Genomic DNA, 17,632 nt, shown 5'->3' on the forward strand with positions numbered 1-17,632 from the left:
AAGATGTCATCCTGACCCTGCTCAACCACCCAGTTCCTCCCCCCTACTAAGGGACTTGCCAACTTAGCCCTTTCCCAGTAAATTTCCAAGGCCAGGTGAAGGGCTGGGCATGGAAAGTATCTAACTGAGCCAAGAACAGCCCCTTGAGCAGGCCAGTCAATACCTGACCAGATCCTTTGTCCTGTGTCCCACCAATGAGAATGAGCCCACTAACTCTGTTGCTGAAGTCTGCCCTCTGTAAAGAATAAAAGTTGTGTGCTTTTTGAGCTCAGGGTTGCCACTCCCTGCATGGATGAGCAACCCCACATACATGGATCATTAAACCTCTGTCTCCTTGTCAATTTGTGATCTGTGGGTTGCCCTCCTGAGGTAAAGCCACTTCGGGGTCTTACAACATTTTGGTGCACTAGCCGGGAACAGTGCTCCCCCAGATCACAATTGGCCAAGAGATTGTAGGTAAGCTCAAGTAAATCTGTGTTCTGTGTTACTTTCTGTTTTGTCTCTGTTTCATGTTGTCTCATCTTTGTCTTGTGTTGTCCAAGTCCGCTGTCTGAGGGGTTAGAGTCCTTTCAGAGAGGGGTTAGAGTCCCCTTGTGGGTGCTCTCAAGCCAGGTGAGACCAACTTGTTTCTGAGGGGTTAGAGTCCCTTTAGAGAGGGGTTAGAGTACCCTCAGTGGCTCCTGTAGGTCCCGTGAGGGTCTCACGGTTGTGACAGGCAGACGTGCTAGTTGTCACAGGCCACAGGCCCTGGAGGACACTCCAGGAGAGGGGAATCTGGAGGATGCTTCAGAATCCCGTTGGGAGGTTGATCAGAAACGGTCCACCTCTACCCAGAGGCAGCTAAGGTTAAGCTGCAATCTGAGCCAGGTACTGAAAGTAACAGGCATTTGTGGAAATCACATATAGGACACCTTCTCTTAGTCTTGTTTATCCTGCTTGTTTTCTGTGGTATTGTCATGGCTTTTTGGCTTTTGTTTCATTTTTGGACTTGGACTGATGACTGTGTTTGGCATCATGAAACTGCTTGTTTTGTTTGTCAAGATAAAGAGTCTTTTACTTGGTCCTCTTGGTGCATAACTTGAAAATAATTTGCTTGAGATAAATTGTTTCCTGCCAGGGAGTTTTGTCTTTCTTGAGCTTCCTCCCTAAGGAGAGATGCCCCTCCTTTTGCTCCCCTTGCCCAGTATAGCTAACAGTTTATCACACATGTGTATGAAGGACTCCAGGTTAGCGAGTGACTCTGTCTGGAGCAGGCATTGCATACATTTTAAAAACAGCATTTGCATTCCTAATCTATAACTAACTGTGTACCTCTATCAGCAGAACCTGAAAGCTTTGCCTTGGATCCTGAAGAAAGGATCTCCCTGTTGCTTAGACATTCACAGCCTCTAAGGAAGGACAGCACAGAGTAGGGAAGTGTGGGGCTGAGGGTGGCAGGTGCGCGGGCCACAAGCAAGCGAGCTGCAGGCTGCAGGTGGGCAACACCATCAAAATCCCAACAAAATTCTTCAATGACATGGAAAGAGAAATTTCTAAATTCATCTGGAAAGGCAAAAAAAACATAATAGTAAAACCAATTTTTAACAATAAAAGAATCGCTAGGGAAACCACCATCCCCTGATCTCAAGCACTACTATAGAGAAATAGTGATTAAAAACTGCATGGCATTGGCATAGAGACAGACAGGTGGTTGGAATAGAACTGAAGACTCAGAAATAAAACCACAAACTTAAACACACTTGATCTTTGACAAGAAGTCAAAACTATACAATGGAAAAAAGAAAGAATCTTCAATAAATGGTGCTGGTCTAACTGGCTGTCTGTATGTAGAAAAATGAAAATTGACCCATATTTGTCACCATACACAAAGCTCAAGTCCAAGTGGATCAAGGAACTCAACATAAACCAGATATACTGAATCTAATAGAAGAGAAAGTAGGAAAGAGCCTTGAATTCATTGGCACAGGGGGAGAATTTCCTAAGCAGAACACGAATAGTTCACACTCTAAGATCAAGAGTTGATAAATGGAACCTCATGAAACTGGAAAGCAAAGGACAGGGAGGACATTAGCTTAAAAACCCAACAAAGGGAAGATAGAACCTATAGAGACCATATCCAGTGGATAGGCATAACCTCTGGTTGAGGGATGGGGCCACCCACCCACCTCAAAAATATGAATCCAGAATTGCTCCTGTCAAAAGGAAATGTAGGGACAAAGAGTGGAGCAGAAACTGAAGGAAAGGCCATCCATAGCCTGCCCCACCTAGGGATCCATCCCATCTGCGGACACCAAGCTATTGTAGATGCCAAGTGCTTGCTTACAGGAGCCTGGTTACAGCTGTCCCCTGAGAGGCTGTGCTAAAGCCTGACCAATATAGATGTGGAAGCACAAAGCCAACCATTGGACACAGGGAACCCAATAGAAAAGTTAGGAAAAGGACTGAAGGAACTGAAGGGGTTTGCAACCCCATAGGACAAACACTATCAACCAAGCAGAATCCCCCTCCAAAGCTCCCAGGGACTAAACCACCAACCAAAGAGTACACATGGCGTATCCATGGTTCCAGGTGGATATATAGCAGAGGATTGCCTTATCAGGCGTCACTGGGAGGCGAGCTTTGGTCCTGTCAAGGCTAGATGACCCAGGGCAGGGGAATGCTAGGGTGCTGAGGCAGGAGTGGGGGAGCAGGTGTGGGAGCAACCTCATAGAGGTAGGAAGGAGGAGGGAGGGGAGGGGATAGGAAGCTTGTGGAGGGGAAACTGAGTAGGGGGATAACATTTGAAATGTAAATAAATAAAATAACCAATAAAAATTTTAAAAAGTGTGGGCTGTTTCCTTCTTGCTACATTGCCTTTCTGTTTTCCTATATTACACAAGCCCTGGCACTCGTTTCTTGACTTAAGGCTCCTCATTGCTCATTCTCCTAGGAATGCACTCTTTCCTTCATTACTATGACTCTTCCCACTCATTTTGTAGCATGGAAATACTAAGTTACTGTCTTGGCCAGGGTTCTCTAGAGTCACAGAACTTTTGGGCAGTCTCTACATAGTATGAGAATTAGCCTTACAGTCTGTAGTCCAACTCCCCAACAATGATTAGCAGCAGCAGTGGATCTAGCAGTGGATCTAGTTCAGTCCTGCAAAGCAGGGAGGCATGGAAAAGACAAGAGTCTTCCTTTTTCCAATGTCCTTACGTAAGTCTCTAGCAGAAGGTGTGTCCCAGATTAAAGGCGTGTCCCACCACGCCTGGATCTGGGAATGCTTTGTCCCAGGTGACCTAGAACTCAGAGATCTCCCGGCCTTAAGCTCCTGGGACTCATAGCCACTTTGCCTCAAGATCTCCATACCAAGTTCCAGGTCAGACATTGGAACTCAAGCAGGTCAGGAAGCAGGAGCTGATGCACAGGCCACGGAGGGATGTTACTTACTGGCTTACTTGAGTTCCAGTCCTGACTTCCTGTGGTGATGAACATGGAGGTGTGAGCTGAATAAACCCTTTCCTCCCCAGTTAGCTTCTTGGTCAGGATGTTCATGCAAGAATAGAAACCCTAAGACAAATTGGTACCAGCATAGTGGGGTATTCCTGTGGCAAGCTGACCATGTTTTGGGGAGGACTGTGGAAGGACTTTGGAACTTTGAGCTAGAAGAACTATTGGGATGTTAAGAGCTCTTGTAGGAGCTTGGAAGATAATGTTGAGAACAGTGCAGAAGATGGAGGCCTGGCTTGAGAAATTTCAGAGGGAAGATTAAAGACTCTTATAAGGCCATGTTGTTTTGATTGTGAAGATTCTGTGCTTTTGGTTAGCTGGGGCTGAAGAATCAGCTGTGATTAACAAGATACCAGAACTACTGAAGTGAACATTTGAGTTACTGGGACAATTGATACTGGTCAGCTGGAGCTAAGAAATTAGCAGTGATCAAGCAGCTTCATTGAGGTGGTATCTTCTGGGAGGTGTTTTTTGAAAGCTGTGTTCCAGAGATGCAAGCCTGCAGTGATCAAGCAGCTTCATTGAGGTGGTATCTTCTGGGAGGTGTTTTTTGAAAGCTGTGTTCCAGAGATGCAAGCCTCATGCCGTGGCTGGACTTGGTAGTGTGTAAGAATCACCCAGGTGGTACTGGTTTTGAAAGCAGCTGAGGCTGGGCATTCTAAGAAGCCATTGGTGAAGGTGCAGCCTCAGTTACAATTGATGGACCAGGACTGAAATGGGTCACGCAAAGGAGTTGAGGTCTGGCACCATGAAGAGAGCTTGTGAGAGGCTATTGGTAAAGTCTAGTTACAGGAGAAGACAACAGTGTTTCGGAGATGCCAGTACCATGAGATGACCACCAAGAGCAGCAGCAGCAGTGGAGAACAGGCATCTTGAGCCCAGAAGACAAGGTGTGCGCTACAAAGGGCAGAGCTAGAGAAGTAACCCAAGCCCTTGGAGGAACCCAGAAGATCATGAGTGGATCCCAAACACTGGACAACCGTTTGATTTCACTTTCGATTGTGACTGTGCCCTGATATTTTTCCCTCTTGAAGGAAGAAAGTATTTCATTGGGGCCCACAGGTAAGAGACTTTGAATTTTAAATGAGATTGGATATTTTAAAGGGATTGAAATTTTAACATGTAAGAATTTGTAAAGACTGTGGAACTCTTAAAGTTATTTAGATCTTGGGGATGAAGAAGAAAGGAAGGGTTGAGGCTTAATAGCAATATGTTTGTGTGTCAAGATGACAAGGGGCCAATTGTACTGACTAGTTTTGTGCATCGACTTGACACAAACTGGAGTTATCGCAGAGGAAGGAAACTCAGTGGAGAAAATGTCTCCATGAGACCCAGCTGTAGGGCATTTTCTCAACTAGTGTTCAAGGTGGGAGGTGCCCTCCCTGGACTGGTAGTCTTGGGTCTATAAGAAAGCAAGCTGAGCAAGCCAGTAAGTAACATCCCTCCATGGCCTCTGCATCAGCTCCTGCTTCCTGACCTGCTTGAGTTCCAAACCTGACTTCTTTGGTGATGAACAGCAATGTGGAAGTGTAAGCTGAATAAACCCTTTCCTCCCCAACTTGCTTCTTGGTCATATTTGTGCAGGAATAGAAACCCTGACTAAGACATCTGGTAACTTCAACTATACTCCAGCGGAAGCCCACACATCAAAGAATCCATAGAAAGTACAAAATAGATTTTTTTGTTGTTGAAAAATGGCAGACATAAAAGTGAGTGGGCAAGGCATGGGTAGTAGATCTGCAGGGATTTGGGGAAGGGATTAAAGTTTCAAAACACATTGCGTAACATTTCCAAAGAACCAAAGAACTAAAATAATTAATTCCATATCCTGGCAAGTTTAAAATTGTAGCCAAGTCATGCTCTAGCTTCTGAAACTGTTAGGTTAAACATTAAACCAAAACAACCAGGGGGGTCCCCTGAGAGTACCAGTAAGAACAATCTGAAAACACAAGTTTCTTTGAAATGTATCTGACCTGAGAATGCTAACCAAATGCTTCCTTGTAGAGAAAGGTCAACTAAATAAATATTCCCTTGGATCATCATGCAGAGGCCACTGGGTCTAGGGCACCAGGGGTCAGGTCACACTTTCAAACCAAGACTGGTTTGCAAGTAGGAGTAAGAGATACATGAAGGGGTTATGGAAGCTCTTACTGATGATTCAGAATGCTACAGAGGACAAGCAGTGCCTTGGAGCTCCAATTCACTGTAAGGAAATCCTGAGGACACTGCATGTAGGAGACCCAGCTTAGGAGACCCAGCTAAGGGTCTATGCATGATGTGAAGCTGAACAAAGATAGAGGTAACATGCATTATAGGAAGCAGATCTGAAGGGTGGAGATGTCATAGTGGGGACCAGATGATCTCAATACAACTCTTAGCTGCTAGTTATGAAACTGAAGTTTTGGGTGTTTCTTATGATAACTGTTGTTCTTGTTTTAGTTCAATCTTCCATTGGGCTCCCAACTTACAGTGATGAGTTTGAGTCTGTGGAAGTTTATCATTACTCAAAGACTTTTGAAGTTCATACCTACTAATGGATCTGGCCTTCAGTCTCTGCTTCCCTGCCCTCTATCATGTGAGAAGTGGACACTCCCAGCTCTCACTACCTGGTACTTAGCTAATCCTGTTAATACACCTTTCTGTTATGATGGATTGATAACTCTTGAAAACCAGGAAGCAAAATAAGCATTCTTCTTTTACATTTTCTTGCCACAGGTCATTTTTTTCCCCAGGGAAGCGCAAATTAATAAAAATCAAGAGCAATTGCTTCCTTGAAGAACATAAATATATCATATATTTATATAAATAGTGTGTGTGTGTGTGTGAGTGTGTGTGTGTGTGTGTGTGTGTGTGTGTGTGTGATGCTAAACTCTTTTAGAATAATGGAGTACTTTAACTGGTAATTATGTATAAGAACTATAGTTAATAAATTTGGAGTCTAGGAGCTTAAATTGTTGTTAAGAGATAGTGGTCATCTAACCAGTGCTAAGGATGAAAAGAGGAAGGGAAGAAGGAGGAGGGATAAAAATCTGTCTGATGGGAAGGACCAGTAGAGACTTCATACTTAATTTAGCACCTCAACACTGTCACATATATAAACAGGCTTCAGACACAGAGAACATCTGTAAGAGAACATCTCGAAACTCTAATAACCAAGTTATTGCATGTACTGTTCCTGGTTTGCAGTTCTTCTGGGTAGTAGAACCATTTAGATATTCACAGTTGCATCTAGAGCCCCTCTAATAATCACACTTTTAAGACTGAATGCAGTTGGATGTGGTCGAACAAGGCATACAATCCCAACATTTGAGAGGCAGAAGATTCTAGCATGGCTAAGGGAAGCCTGTTTCACACAGTGAATTCTAGGAAAGCCAAGGCCTCAGAAGACTAAATCCTAAGTGTTGTCAGGTGCACAGCTGTACTGGGTGTTAGTCCCTCTGGGTGACAGATCTTTCTGCAGTTCTGAGTATCTAAGAATTTTATTACCATGATACTAGATCAGCATTAAAACTTAATAACTTGATAAAGAAATTGATCTTCACGTGTATGACTTCCTTTCAAATTTGCCTAAAGCCATGACTTTAGAAAGTATTTAAAATGCAATGACTTTTTAAAAAAGACTATTCATCAGACTATATAGTTTAAGGGTAAAAAGAAATAACACACTAGGAGAAGCCGCATCATGTTATATAGATCGACTACTTTGTTTTGTTTATTCTCTACATAGCCCTGGCTGTTCTGGAACTCACTAAGTAGACCAGGCTGAACTTGAACTCACAGAAATCCATCTACCTCTCTCTCCCAACTGATAGGATTAAAACTTGGGCCACCTTCAAATACTTTAAAAAATAAAAGGAAAAGCTAGACAGCTCAGAACATAAAAATAGGCAAGAAAATTGAACGGCTACATTGCATATAAGTGTTTAATATCATAAATTACCCTCAATATGTTTAGAAATTAGAGAAATCAATGTAAATGCAAACTAAAACACCAGTGGCATGGGCTGAAGCATCGGCTCGGTAGTGAAGAGTACTTGCTGTTTCTGCAGAAGGCCTAGGCTCAGTTCTCAGTGTCCATATTACCCACAACCATCTATTAACTCTAGTTCCAGGGAATCCAACATTTTCTTCTGGAATCTGCAGGTAACAAGCATGTACGTGGCGTATTAACGTAATGGAAAGTAAAACAGTCATACACATACAATTTTTAAAATCTCTCTTTAAAGGATAGCATCAACAGACATTCTAACATGGGGCAGGCAGTAATTTCACAAGGTCCTAACTCTATACAAAGGACTATAGATAACTAAGGAATGCTGAGGAGAAATAATCTTCCCAAGGGAAGAACACACCAACCAACAGGTTAGCCAATACCCTAAAATCACACACATACAAATAACATTATGCAGACTTAAGCGACTCTGTGTGTGTGTGTGTGTGTGTGTGTGATGCATATCTGTAACAAAAATTGAAGAGACCATGAATTTGAGAGTACAAGGAGTACATGAGAAAGATTGGACGGAGGAAAGAGAAGAATATATCTTAACTTGAAAAAAATTTTTTTTAAAACCCCGACCTGTGAAGTTAGAATAAGTGAATACTCATTAATAAAAATTTAAATATAAATTATTATTCATTTAGCAAAATTAGCTGGTAAATATATTTGATATTCTACCAATGATACAATACAGAAAAACATATTCATGTGCATGATTATAACACAAGAAAATGTATCAATATTGGTTCAAAGGGAGTGCAGGGAAATATAGTCACAAAGTGATTAAAGTGTGGAATGAGGATAGGTTCATATTGATGATCCCAATTATACACGGGCACAGTGTTTGTTAGAGCATTTTCATTTACAAATTACCCAATTAGACTGTAGGAATCAGTCCCACTTATCTATAATGTATTCCCTTCCAAGAGTACTTTGATAATTGCAAACTTGTATACCTGTGATTAACAACGTATTTGGCAACTGGAGTAGTTTGTGCAGTCTGATAGCTGGAGAACAGTCAGAAGCCTGCTTGTTACTTGACTCCGCACCTTCCATGACTTCTTCAATCAGTGTGCCACACATACATGCGCACTTACTATAGTCTACCCACTGTGATCCTCCCAACATCCTGATCGACATTTAAAATCTGAAATACAGTAATATCTCCACATATAGTAGGATGGATATTTGTTTAAAGATTCAGTTCTTAGTTACAACAGTAACTATCAAGGTTTTGGTTCTCTGAGTAAGATAGGTGATTGCCTAACTTTAAAAGAACTTCTAAACATTTTGCACATTAACTATTGTATCCTTGAGTCTTACTAACTAATTCTATGGAATTCAGATACCAACTAGCTTTTATCAGCCAACTATAAAATTATTTCCATTGCTATTTTATATTGTGCTACTATTATGAACCATGATGTAAATATCTCTACCTGCCAATGGTCTTAGTAACTTCTTACCCCTGTGAAAGGATTGTTCTATTTCCCTAAATATAGCTTGAAAATTTCTCTTTTCTGGTTCCATGTTTGCTTATTCATGGGATTATGTACTTTCTTGCTTGATGAGAATGTTATAAGGTGATGGCAAGTAGATGATGTCCTCTCAGACTTCTTGCTAGAGCCTTCTTAATATAGGCAAGGATATAAACCATTGTTTACTCTTGAATTTACAAAGCATGTGTGCACACAAGAACACACACAAGAACACACACACACACACACACACACACACACACACACACACCACTAGTTGTCTATGCTTCTAGTCCCATCCACAAACCCTCTTTTGATCCTGATGTGTAATTTTTGTATCTTTGAAAACCTAATAAGCGAATAGGGTGAGCTGGAGGATGACTACCACACTCCCATTCCTACCCTGAACTATATAAGACAGCTAGCTGCTCACCATCTGTATATTTTCAAAACTGTGTAATATTGCCCTGGTGGGCAAGCAGCCAGAGTCTATCAAAATCCCCCTTTCATCATTGCTGCCATACCCTCTACCACTTGCGCTATTTCCAGAACCTTGTACAGTCAGATGTGTGTGAAAAAGGCTGGTCATTATATGCCAGGCTTTTTCTTCTAGAAGAAAAACAGGAACTGGTCATAATTCTAAATCTCTGACCACAGGCTGGGAACATGTGGATTCAAACAGTAAGCTGAGTACTAGCCACTAGTTTTTCCCAGATTTAGGAAGAACACAGGCTACCTTTTACCATCCCACACAAGAAACTAAGTATAAGTCATCGAAAACCTGACATGTGTGTATACTCAGACATGTTAAAGGTTGGGTGGTTTGTATCGTGTCAAGATTATATGACTCTGAAAAGCCTAGATCATAATCTCAGATTTGAGACTCTTCTGGAAGGACATTTTCTATGCACTAAGATTTTGAGACTTCTTCCTAAGTTGTCTCAAAACTCTTGACTCCAGGATTATTCACATCTGCTGCGCCCAACCTCGACCAGCAAGGAAGACACGACCAGCGAAGATCTTCTTCAAACAGTTTTACTCAGAAACCTTGATACAATCTTCTGACCCCAGGGAGCCCCTGCACCACACTTAAATAGCTAGCGCTGGCCAAACCTAGCAAGCCACGTGGGTCATGTAGATAGGCTGTCACTATGCGGAAGCTAGCAGGCCAGGCAGGCATAGCCAAATGAGGACTTGTTTACTACAAGGAGTGCTCACCGTTGGGAAGGTGGAAGGCAGAAACCAGCGCCATCTTTGAGGCGTGGCACGTCGCAGCTCCCTACACACATCCACATAATCCTTCACGAAGATCCAGAAGCACCAGGTCAGTGAGAAAGGTGGCAAGTAAAGGAATGACACTGTGCCAACACAGTCGTAGAAATGATAATAAATGCCCATACCTCAGTACCCATTCATGGCCCAGAAGGTTACTCAACTAAAAACTCATTAACTTGTTTCCAGAAGTCACCCTCTCATTTTCTCACTACACTGAGTCAGGGAAGATTACTGAGATTCTTGGAAGATATTAAAGTAAATAGTAATATTTTAACATATCTTGTGTAAACTTCTTCTAATCAGTACCTCTTCAATTCGACCTAAGTGTAGAATTTTCTGAGCATAAAATTTTCTTGCATTATCTACTCTTTCTAATGGAGTATCGATAACTAACAAGGGAAACGGAAAGAAAGGCTGGATTTGGATAATAAGAAGATCACCCTGACTTCCTAGAGATCCAACCTACCATAGGGATGCTCAATGCTACTGCCTCATCTTGAGTTAAGATTCATCCTAATGGGGAGTCCATGTTGCTATAAATTCCTTTGCAGGGGGAGGTGTAAAGAAATCTCTACCTCTTCCCCTAAGGTACTAATGACAAAGAGAGCCAGGATTCCACAAAGTTCATAAATAAACCAAAGACTTTATTTGGCTTCCTTACAGAGCACTGGTAAGGATACTTACAAGGGTATCGGTATACTGCCCCTAGTGGGCCACAACTAGAAAGCCTTACTCAGCAAGAATGGGATTTTCCCCCCCCCAAAACAGCATAGATGGAGGATGTGACCCCTTCCCTCGTCTTCCCTGGCACTCACTTTAAATCTTCCCCTAGGCAGTCTGCAGAACTGCCAGTTGGTAGGGAGCAGTTAGATGCTGGGAGGAGAAGAGAGTAGAGACCATCAATAAGCCCAGTTGGGATGAGCTTTTGGAAGGGGACACAGCTGAATTCCCTGAGATGGCTATTGCTTGGCTTAAGACAGTCCCTCATGACAATATTATTGAGATTCTCTTCTGCCAGAGTTGGAAAATGATAATGAAGACTCTCCTCCCTTCACCCACCAACAGGAAGCTGTATAAACTGGTCAAGTAAAATGGTGCAGGGTTGACGCAAGCAACACTGAGCGGAGATAGGATATTCGGTCCTGGCTCTGACACTCACTTGGTTTGTTATCTTAGGCACTGGTCTGGATTCCCTTCTGTATCTGCAAAGTGTGGTACAAACCCCAACTACCTTGAACTCTCCTGTGCTACTAATTTGGTATAAATGTTACCATTCTCAATCGTCACTTCTCTGAGATCAGGAAATAACCACTGTTAATTTCTGGACCTCCTATGCCATTGACTGTCAGATTAAAATGACTTTATCAGAAGATTTACCACATTTTTCTCTTGCAAATGAGAATCAGAAAACACCGATTACCAGTGACTTTAGCAGTCCTACAAAGTAAGCCACTACCTCCTACCAGATACAGAATCAGTCATTTCCAAGATACCTTAACACCACTTCAAAACATCACATTTCTACACATGCCCTTAAACACTCTAGGCCCACCCAGAATTGGAGAGGATATGATGTCCCTAATCTTGAATATCTATGTCTCAATGAAATGGAATGAAAAATTGATTTGTACATAGTCTCTCACCTGTATGACTTTTTTGATGTAGAATGTGATCTGACTTATCAAAGTTTTTCTATGTTCTTTAAAAGGGTCTTTTAAATGTTTGTTTTTCAAGGTTAGTACATAGATACTAGTCTACACTGGAAAATGTTTTTGATTTTTATAGATTCTCAGGGTTCTTCATTACATAAATTCAAACTTTTGGCTTTTAATTCATAAGCTTCTTTCCATGTTTGAGTTGCTTGCATTGAGACAACTATGGTAGAGCTTTCCTGTATTCTTTCCAGACAAAATGTTCTTCTGATGTTGAGAGGTCTCCCTTGTGGCAGTTCTTTGCTGTATTCCTTCTACAGGCATTCTCTGATGTCAAGTGATCCTGGTTGACTACACACTTTCTAATCTTCTCTGTGTGTCTCACCTAAGTTCGTTCATATTGAATGAGGTATGAGTTAAGAAGGCAAGTTTTCCTGCATTATGTACATCTATAGGACTTCTCAACTCTAAGAAGTCCATCATATGGACTGAGGACTGATTTATAGTAGAGTGTTTTTCTTCATTCTTTATAGCCACTGGGTTTCGAACTTGTGTATCATTTCTGATATTCACTGAGCTCTGAGTTGCAGGAAAATGCTTTTCTCTATTCTTTGTATTAGTACCATGTGTATGAGTACCCAGATGTCGGGCAAGTCCTGACTTACAGAAAAAAGCTTTTCTGCAATCTTTACATTCATAGGGCTTCTCACCTGTATGGATTCTATGGTGAAGAGTTAAGTGTGACTTGCGACAGAAACATTTGCCACATTCTTCACATTCATAGGGCTTCTCACCAGTATGAGTTCTATGATGAGCAGTGAGCTCTGACTTGGAGGAGAACGCTTTCCTGCACTCTTCACATTCATAAGGCTTCTCACCTGTATGAATTCGATGATGGCGCGTTAACTGTGACTTGTAGAAGAAAGCTTTGCCACAGTCTTTACATTCGTAGGGCTTCTCGCCTGTATGAGTTCTCTGATGTTCAGTAAGAGTTGACTTATAATAGAAAGATTTCTGACATTCCTTACACTCATAAGGCTTTTCGCCTGTATGTATTTTTTGGTGTACACGGAGGGTTGACTTGCAGTAAAAAGCTTTACCACACTCTTCACACTGATAGGGCTTCTCACCGGTATGAGTTCTATGATGTGAAGTGAGCTCTGACTTGGAGGAAAAACCTTTCCTGCACTCTTCACATTCATAAGGCTTCTCACCTGTGTGAGTTCTATGATGGCGAGTTAAGTTTGACTTGTAGAAGAAAGCTTTGCCACACTCTTTACACACATAAGGCTTCTCGCCGGTATGAATTCGCTGATGTTCAGTGAGGGTTGACTTATAATAGAAAGCTTTGCAACACTCCTTACATTCATAAGGTTTCTCACCTCTATGAGTCTTCTGATGTACGGTAAGGGTTGACTTACGATAGAAAGCTTTACCACATTCGTCACATTCATGGGGCTTCTCACCAGTATGAATTCTATGATGCACAGTGAGTTCTGACTTGGAGGGGAACGCTTTCCTGCATTCTGTACACTGATAGATCTTCAATCTTGTACGAGGTCTCTGGTGCTGAGTTAGCGCTGACTTGTAACAGAAGGCTTTCTGACACTCCTTCCATTCGTAGGGTTTCACGCGTGCATAGTAGGCATGCTGCTCGTTGCGCTGCAATGGCAGGCTAACCATTTTCATACACGGTTTACATTCACAGGGTTTTGTACCTCGGTAAAGTTCCAGTTGAACCTTCATTTCTGCCTTAAGACAAAAGAATCTGTCAGGGTTTTGTATTAATGGGCCTTTTTTCTAGCATGTACTTACTGATAATGTTCTGTGAGGATGATAACATCTTAAAAGTTTTACACAAAGTACACTCACAATTTTCCCTGGTATATAACTTGTCACTTAAAATAAGATTAATTTCTTTCTACCATTTTAAATTAGGCATACATGTAGGGATATGTGCGTTCAGATGCAGGTGTCCACAGAGGCCAGAGGTGTCTTATTATCCTGGAGTTGGAGTTACCAGCTGGTTAAGAGCCGCACAACATGTGCTGGGAACCTAACAGCTATCTCTTAGCCCCATACTTTACCATGTTCTGTTCTGAGTCTGGCTATATGAAACATTTTCCTTACATGACATATGTTTTGCACAGTTAACTTTACACAAACAAAAAAAGATTTCCAATCCATGAAACTAGAAGTTTCTTAAATATAAAACTTCTTAGATATCAGTAACACTGTTTTTGCGTAGCTGTATATCCCCAGTCAAATATTATGAATATCATAATGTGAACTTTCAACCATGTTGGGGAGAAAAAGATGCTCAGGGTGCCAGAGGGGTTTATCAGTTATATTATCAGGGTTGTCACTAATCGGCATCACATTAGGCTCACTACAGACACATTCTGCCACAGGATAGCTTCCTTAAAAAATATTTATGAGCAATTCTCCTTATGTCCACAATCAAATTGTGAAGGCTATGTTCACGGTCACATTTTACCTACTTCAATCATCTCTTTATTTGAAAGATTTCTGCTGATGCTTCCCACTGGCCACATATGACTCTCTGGATTTTCCAGGCAACTCTCATCTGGAGTATACACTTCAAGAACACCTGAAACGATATTAAAAACCCATTACTATCCATAAATCAAATATATTATTTATTCAGTTCAAATACAATTGTGAAGTTTCTTCATGATTCTTCAACTTACTGAGGGAAATTTTACACAAACAGGCAAAGCAGTCCTAAGTCGTGTTCCTTCACTGCTTTTATTCTTGAGAAATAAATAGAAAGAAGTTACTGACCTACTTTTAGCTACTGTTTCTGGCACACTTGTTTGTACTCTGTTGTTAACCTGAACTCCAGTCCTCTATCACCTTAATTGTACACACTGTATCTGATATCACACCTCTCCCATGTGAGGTGGGGAGATTTTCTTTCACTAGCTACCCACACGACGCAGGCTTCATATTCTGTTTTATGAGCAAGAATGTAGGTTCATTAAAGAATTATTATATATTTATTATAAATTTGATTCCTTTGCCCTGAAAAGCCACAGCAGGGTCTGTCTGTCTTCCATTGGTCATTACATACCCTTATCTCACACTAGAGGACAGTGTGATCAGAAGCTCCGTGTAATCCATCTTTTGTTCAACATATCTCTTTGCCTCTTGGACAAAGATACATTTTGAAAATAAACCATTTTATTAAAAATAAATGCTAAGAAACGATAATGTTGCAATTCTGGACTGGTATGTGCCTGTACATAAAAAATGTCAAGTACACTTTTCTAGGTGTCTTTAAGTACATACTAATTGTACAAAATTTTGGACATAATTTATCCAACTCACAGCTTGAGAAGTCAGAGTCCTTAAGGAAGAACCTACTTTGTCTTTTGAATGTTCATACTATCAAGCTGTCTTCCAAACAGCTATGTTTCTATCTACGGTTTACACTGCTCTCAAACTTGATCTAAAAGGCTTCTAATTGCAGTCAATAATGATTAACACACACATGCATTACTGTTCAAAGCTAGAAAACTGAAATGAGCATAGATGTCCATTATCTAATAAATAAATAAGTAAAATATGATATATATTTATTTATACATAAAATTTTTACATTATAAATAAAAGTTAAATTATGAACTTTACAGGTAAATAAATAAGCTAGAAATAGATTATTCAATGAAAGATAATCGGGATCCTGAAAAATGACCTAAGGTCTCTCTCATATGTGGATCCTAGCTTTGAGTCTTTAGATGTGTGTGCTTAAATAGGAGGACCTATAGAAGTCAGGGGGGAAAAAAAGAGGAGAGATAAAGAATGGGGGATATAACACAAATGTTATAAAGGAGTAAAGGGGAATAATGGTGCAGGTAGGGTTCAGAGAGGTGGGGTGAGAGGGCAGAGAGGAGGTACATAGGGCGGGATAACTAACACTAAAAAGCCTTTCTTTAAAAGCCTCATGGAACCTACTTTGGAATGTTCTAAAAGAAAGGTTAGGAAGAAAGAAAGAAAGAAAGAAAGAAAGAAAGAAAGAAAGAAAGAAAGAAAGAAAGAAGGGAGGGAGGGAGGGAGGGAGGGAGGGAGGGAGGGAGGGAGGGAGGGAGGGAAGGAAGGAAAAGAAAGATGATCGATAGACAGACAGACAGACAGATATAGAGATAGATAGAATGGAGACACATTATCGGGGGAGAAATACAATGCCCCAGATGCCATTGACTATTGAACAAAATGTTTAGTGCTCTGGGGTAATCTATTTTCAAGGTATTGACAGTGTAATTCCCCAAGACCACCGCTGCACCAACATTCAACAATATTGCTATTGTTCTTAGTTACCCTCCAGAACTTGATGGTAAGACCCCATTTCTTAAGAAACTTTAAACTGCAGTTATAGAAAGAACATGGAAAATCAACCTGACACTGATCTGGAAGCTTCATGCCTACTGGCTTGCTCTTGTAGTGCTGGGAAGCGCGATCACAATACTAAAAGAAGAAAGTTATCAACATTCTTCGCCAGCTGTGAACCCTGAAAGCTACAATAATAACTGGCCCAACAAGATATACCTAGTTTCACAATAGTGGCATGAAATATATAGGGATAACCAACCACTCATGGAGTTAAGGCTCACTCCATGAGATAGAACTCTTGCTTTGTAACTGGGTCGAGAACCTGTGGGTGGATACGTCACAGACTGTCAGACACAAGCTACCTCAAGCTTTTTTCTACATAGCTATAGTATTAAATTAGCCCCCTAAGTACTTATCTTTATACACACATGCAGCTTGTCAGAGTGCCCAATCCTAAATGAGATATCTTTGGCACACTTTCCTCCCAAAGGTCAGGGATCATCAAAAGACTGTAGGGACAGAAGTGGTAGATGATTTTGCCACCATGCAAAAGACAATGCCACCATGCACATGAATTCACAATAGCTAGGACTATATGTGTAAAGCCTTTGCAGGATAAAGCTAACCAAAATCCCAACATACATGAAGAAGGGACTGATAAAGTCCCATTAATAACTAAGAAGCAACTGGTAACTGTCAGCTACTAGGTGATGGAGAGTTGAGGTTTCTACAGGGATGTGGCCCCCAAGAGGGTACCCAAGCTCCATGAACAGCCCTATGCCCTCACACACACTGGTAGCTCAAAGTGGATTCAGTGGGTTAAAAAGTAGAGCGCAGGGCTGGAGAGATGGCTCAGCGGTTAAGAGCACCCGACTGCTCTTCCAGAGGTCATGAGTTCAATTCCCAGCAACCACATGGTGGCTCACAACCATCTGTAAAGAGATCCGATGCCCTCTTCTGGTGTGTCTGAAGACAGCTACAGTGTACTTATATATAATAAATAAATCTTTAAAAAAAAAAAAAAAAGTAGAGCGCATGAATGTGGGAGGGAGATGTGATAGTAGGATATGAAAGGGGTTGGATGGAAGGAAAGGAAAGGAAGCTCACATCGTTTGTGCAAATATGAAATTCTCAAAACAATGCAAACGAGAGGGAAAGGAGACTACGATTTGTGTTGTTATTTAGACGAAATGTTTTCTTCTTTTCTACATTCAGCATACAGTTGTCTAGACTGTGATATTATGCTGGCATCTTCCTTTCGTTGGCCACTTGAAAAAGTTTTAACTTTGAAGAGATGCCAAATTCTATCAGATAGTCAAATGAAATAAGCGTGTATGTTCCAAACGCTAATTACATGCACGCCACATATAATGTTTCCCATAAATTAA

At 41.2% G+C, this 17,632-nt stretch overlaps 1 protein-coding gene across 25 annotated transcripts in view; it reads right to left on the reverse strand.

The window, feature by feature from the left end:
* Positions 1 to 7,394: 7,394 nt before the first annotated feature.
* Zfp157 (zinc finger protein 157) overlaps positions 7,395 to 17,632 on the reverse strand; it is a 34,106-nt gene continuing 23,868 nt past the window's right edge. For 5 of the 25 annotated variants that reach the window (XR_015634078.1, XR_015634079.1, XR_015634080.1 and 2 more), the window contains 3 exons: positions 14,389 to 14,502; positions 11,883 to 13,639; positions 7,395 to 7,626 (listed from right to left, as the gene is read on the reverse strand). Coding sequence is in view for 14 of the 25 variants with exons in the window: in XM_087578827.1 (XP_087434953.1) it covers positions 12,273 to 13,639; positions 14,389 to 14,502 (1,481 nt within the window). In the remaining 11 variants the exon portion in view is untranslated. 25 annotated transcript variants of the gene reach the window in all.

Source organism: Rattus norvegicus, chromosome 12 (genome assembly GCF_021556685.1).
Source record: "Rattus norvegicus strain SHRSP/BbbUtx chromosome 12, alternate assembly SHRSP_T2T, whole genome shotgun sequence".
NCBI lineage: Eukaryota > Metazoa > Chordata > Mammalia > Rodentia > Muridae > Rattus > Rattus norvegicus.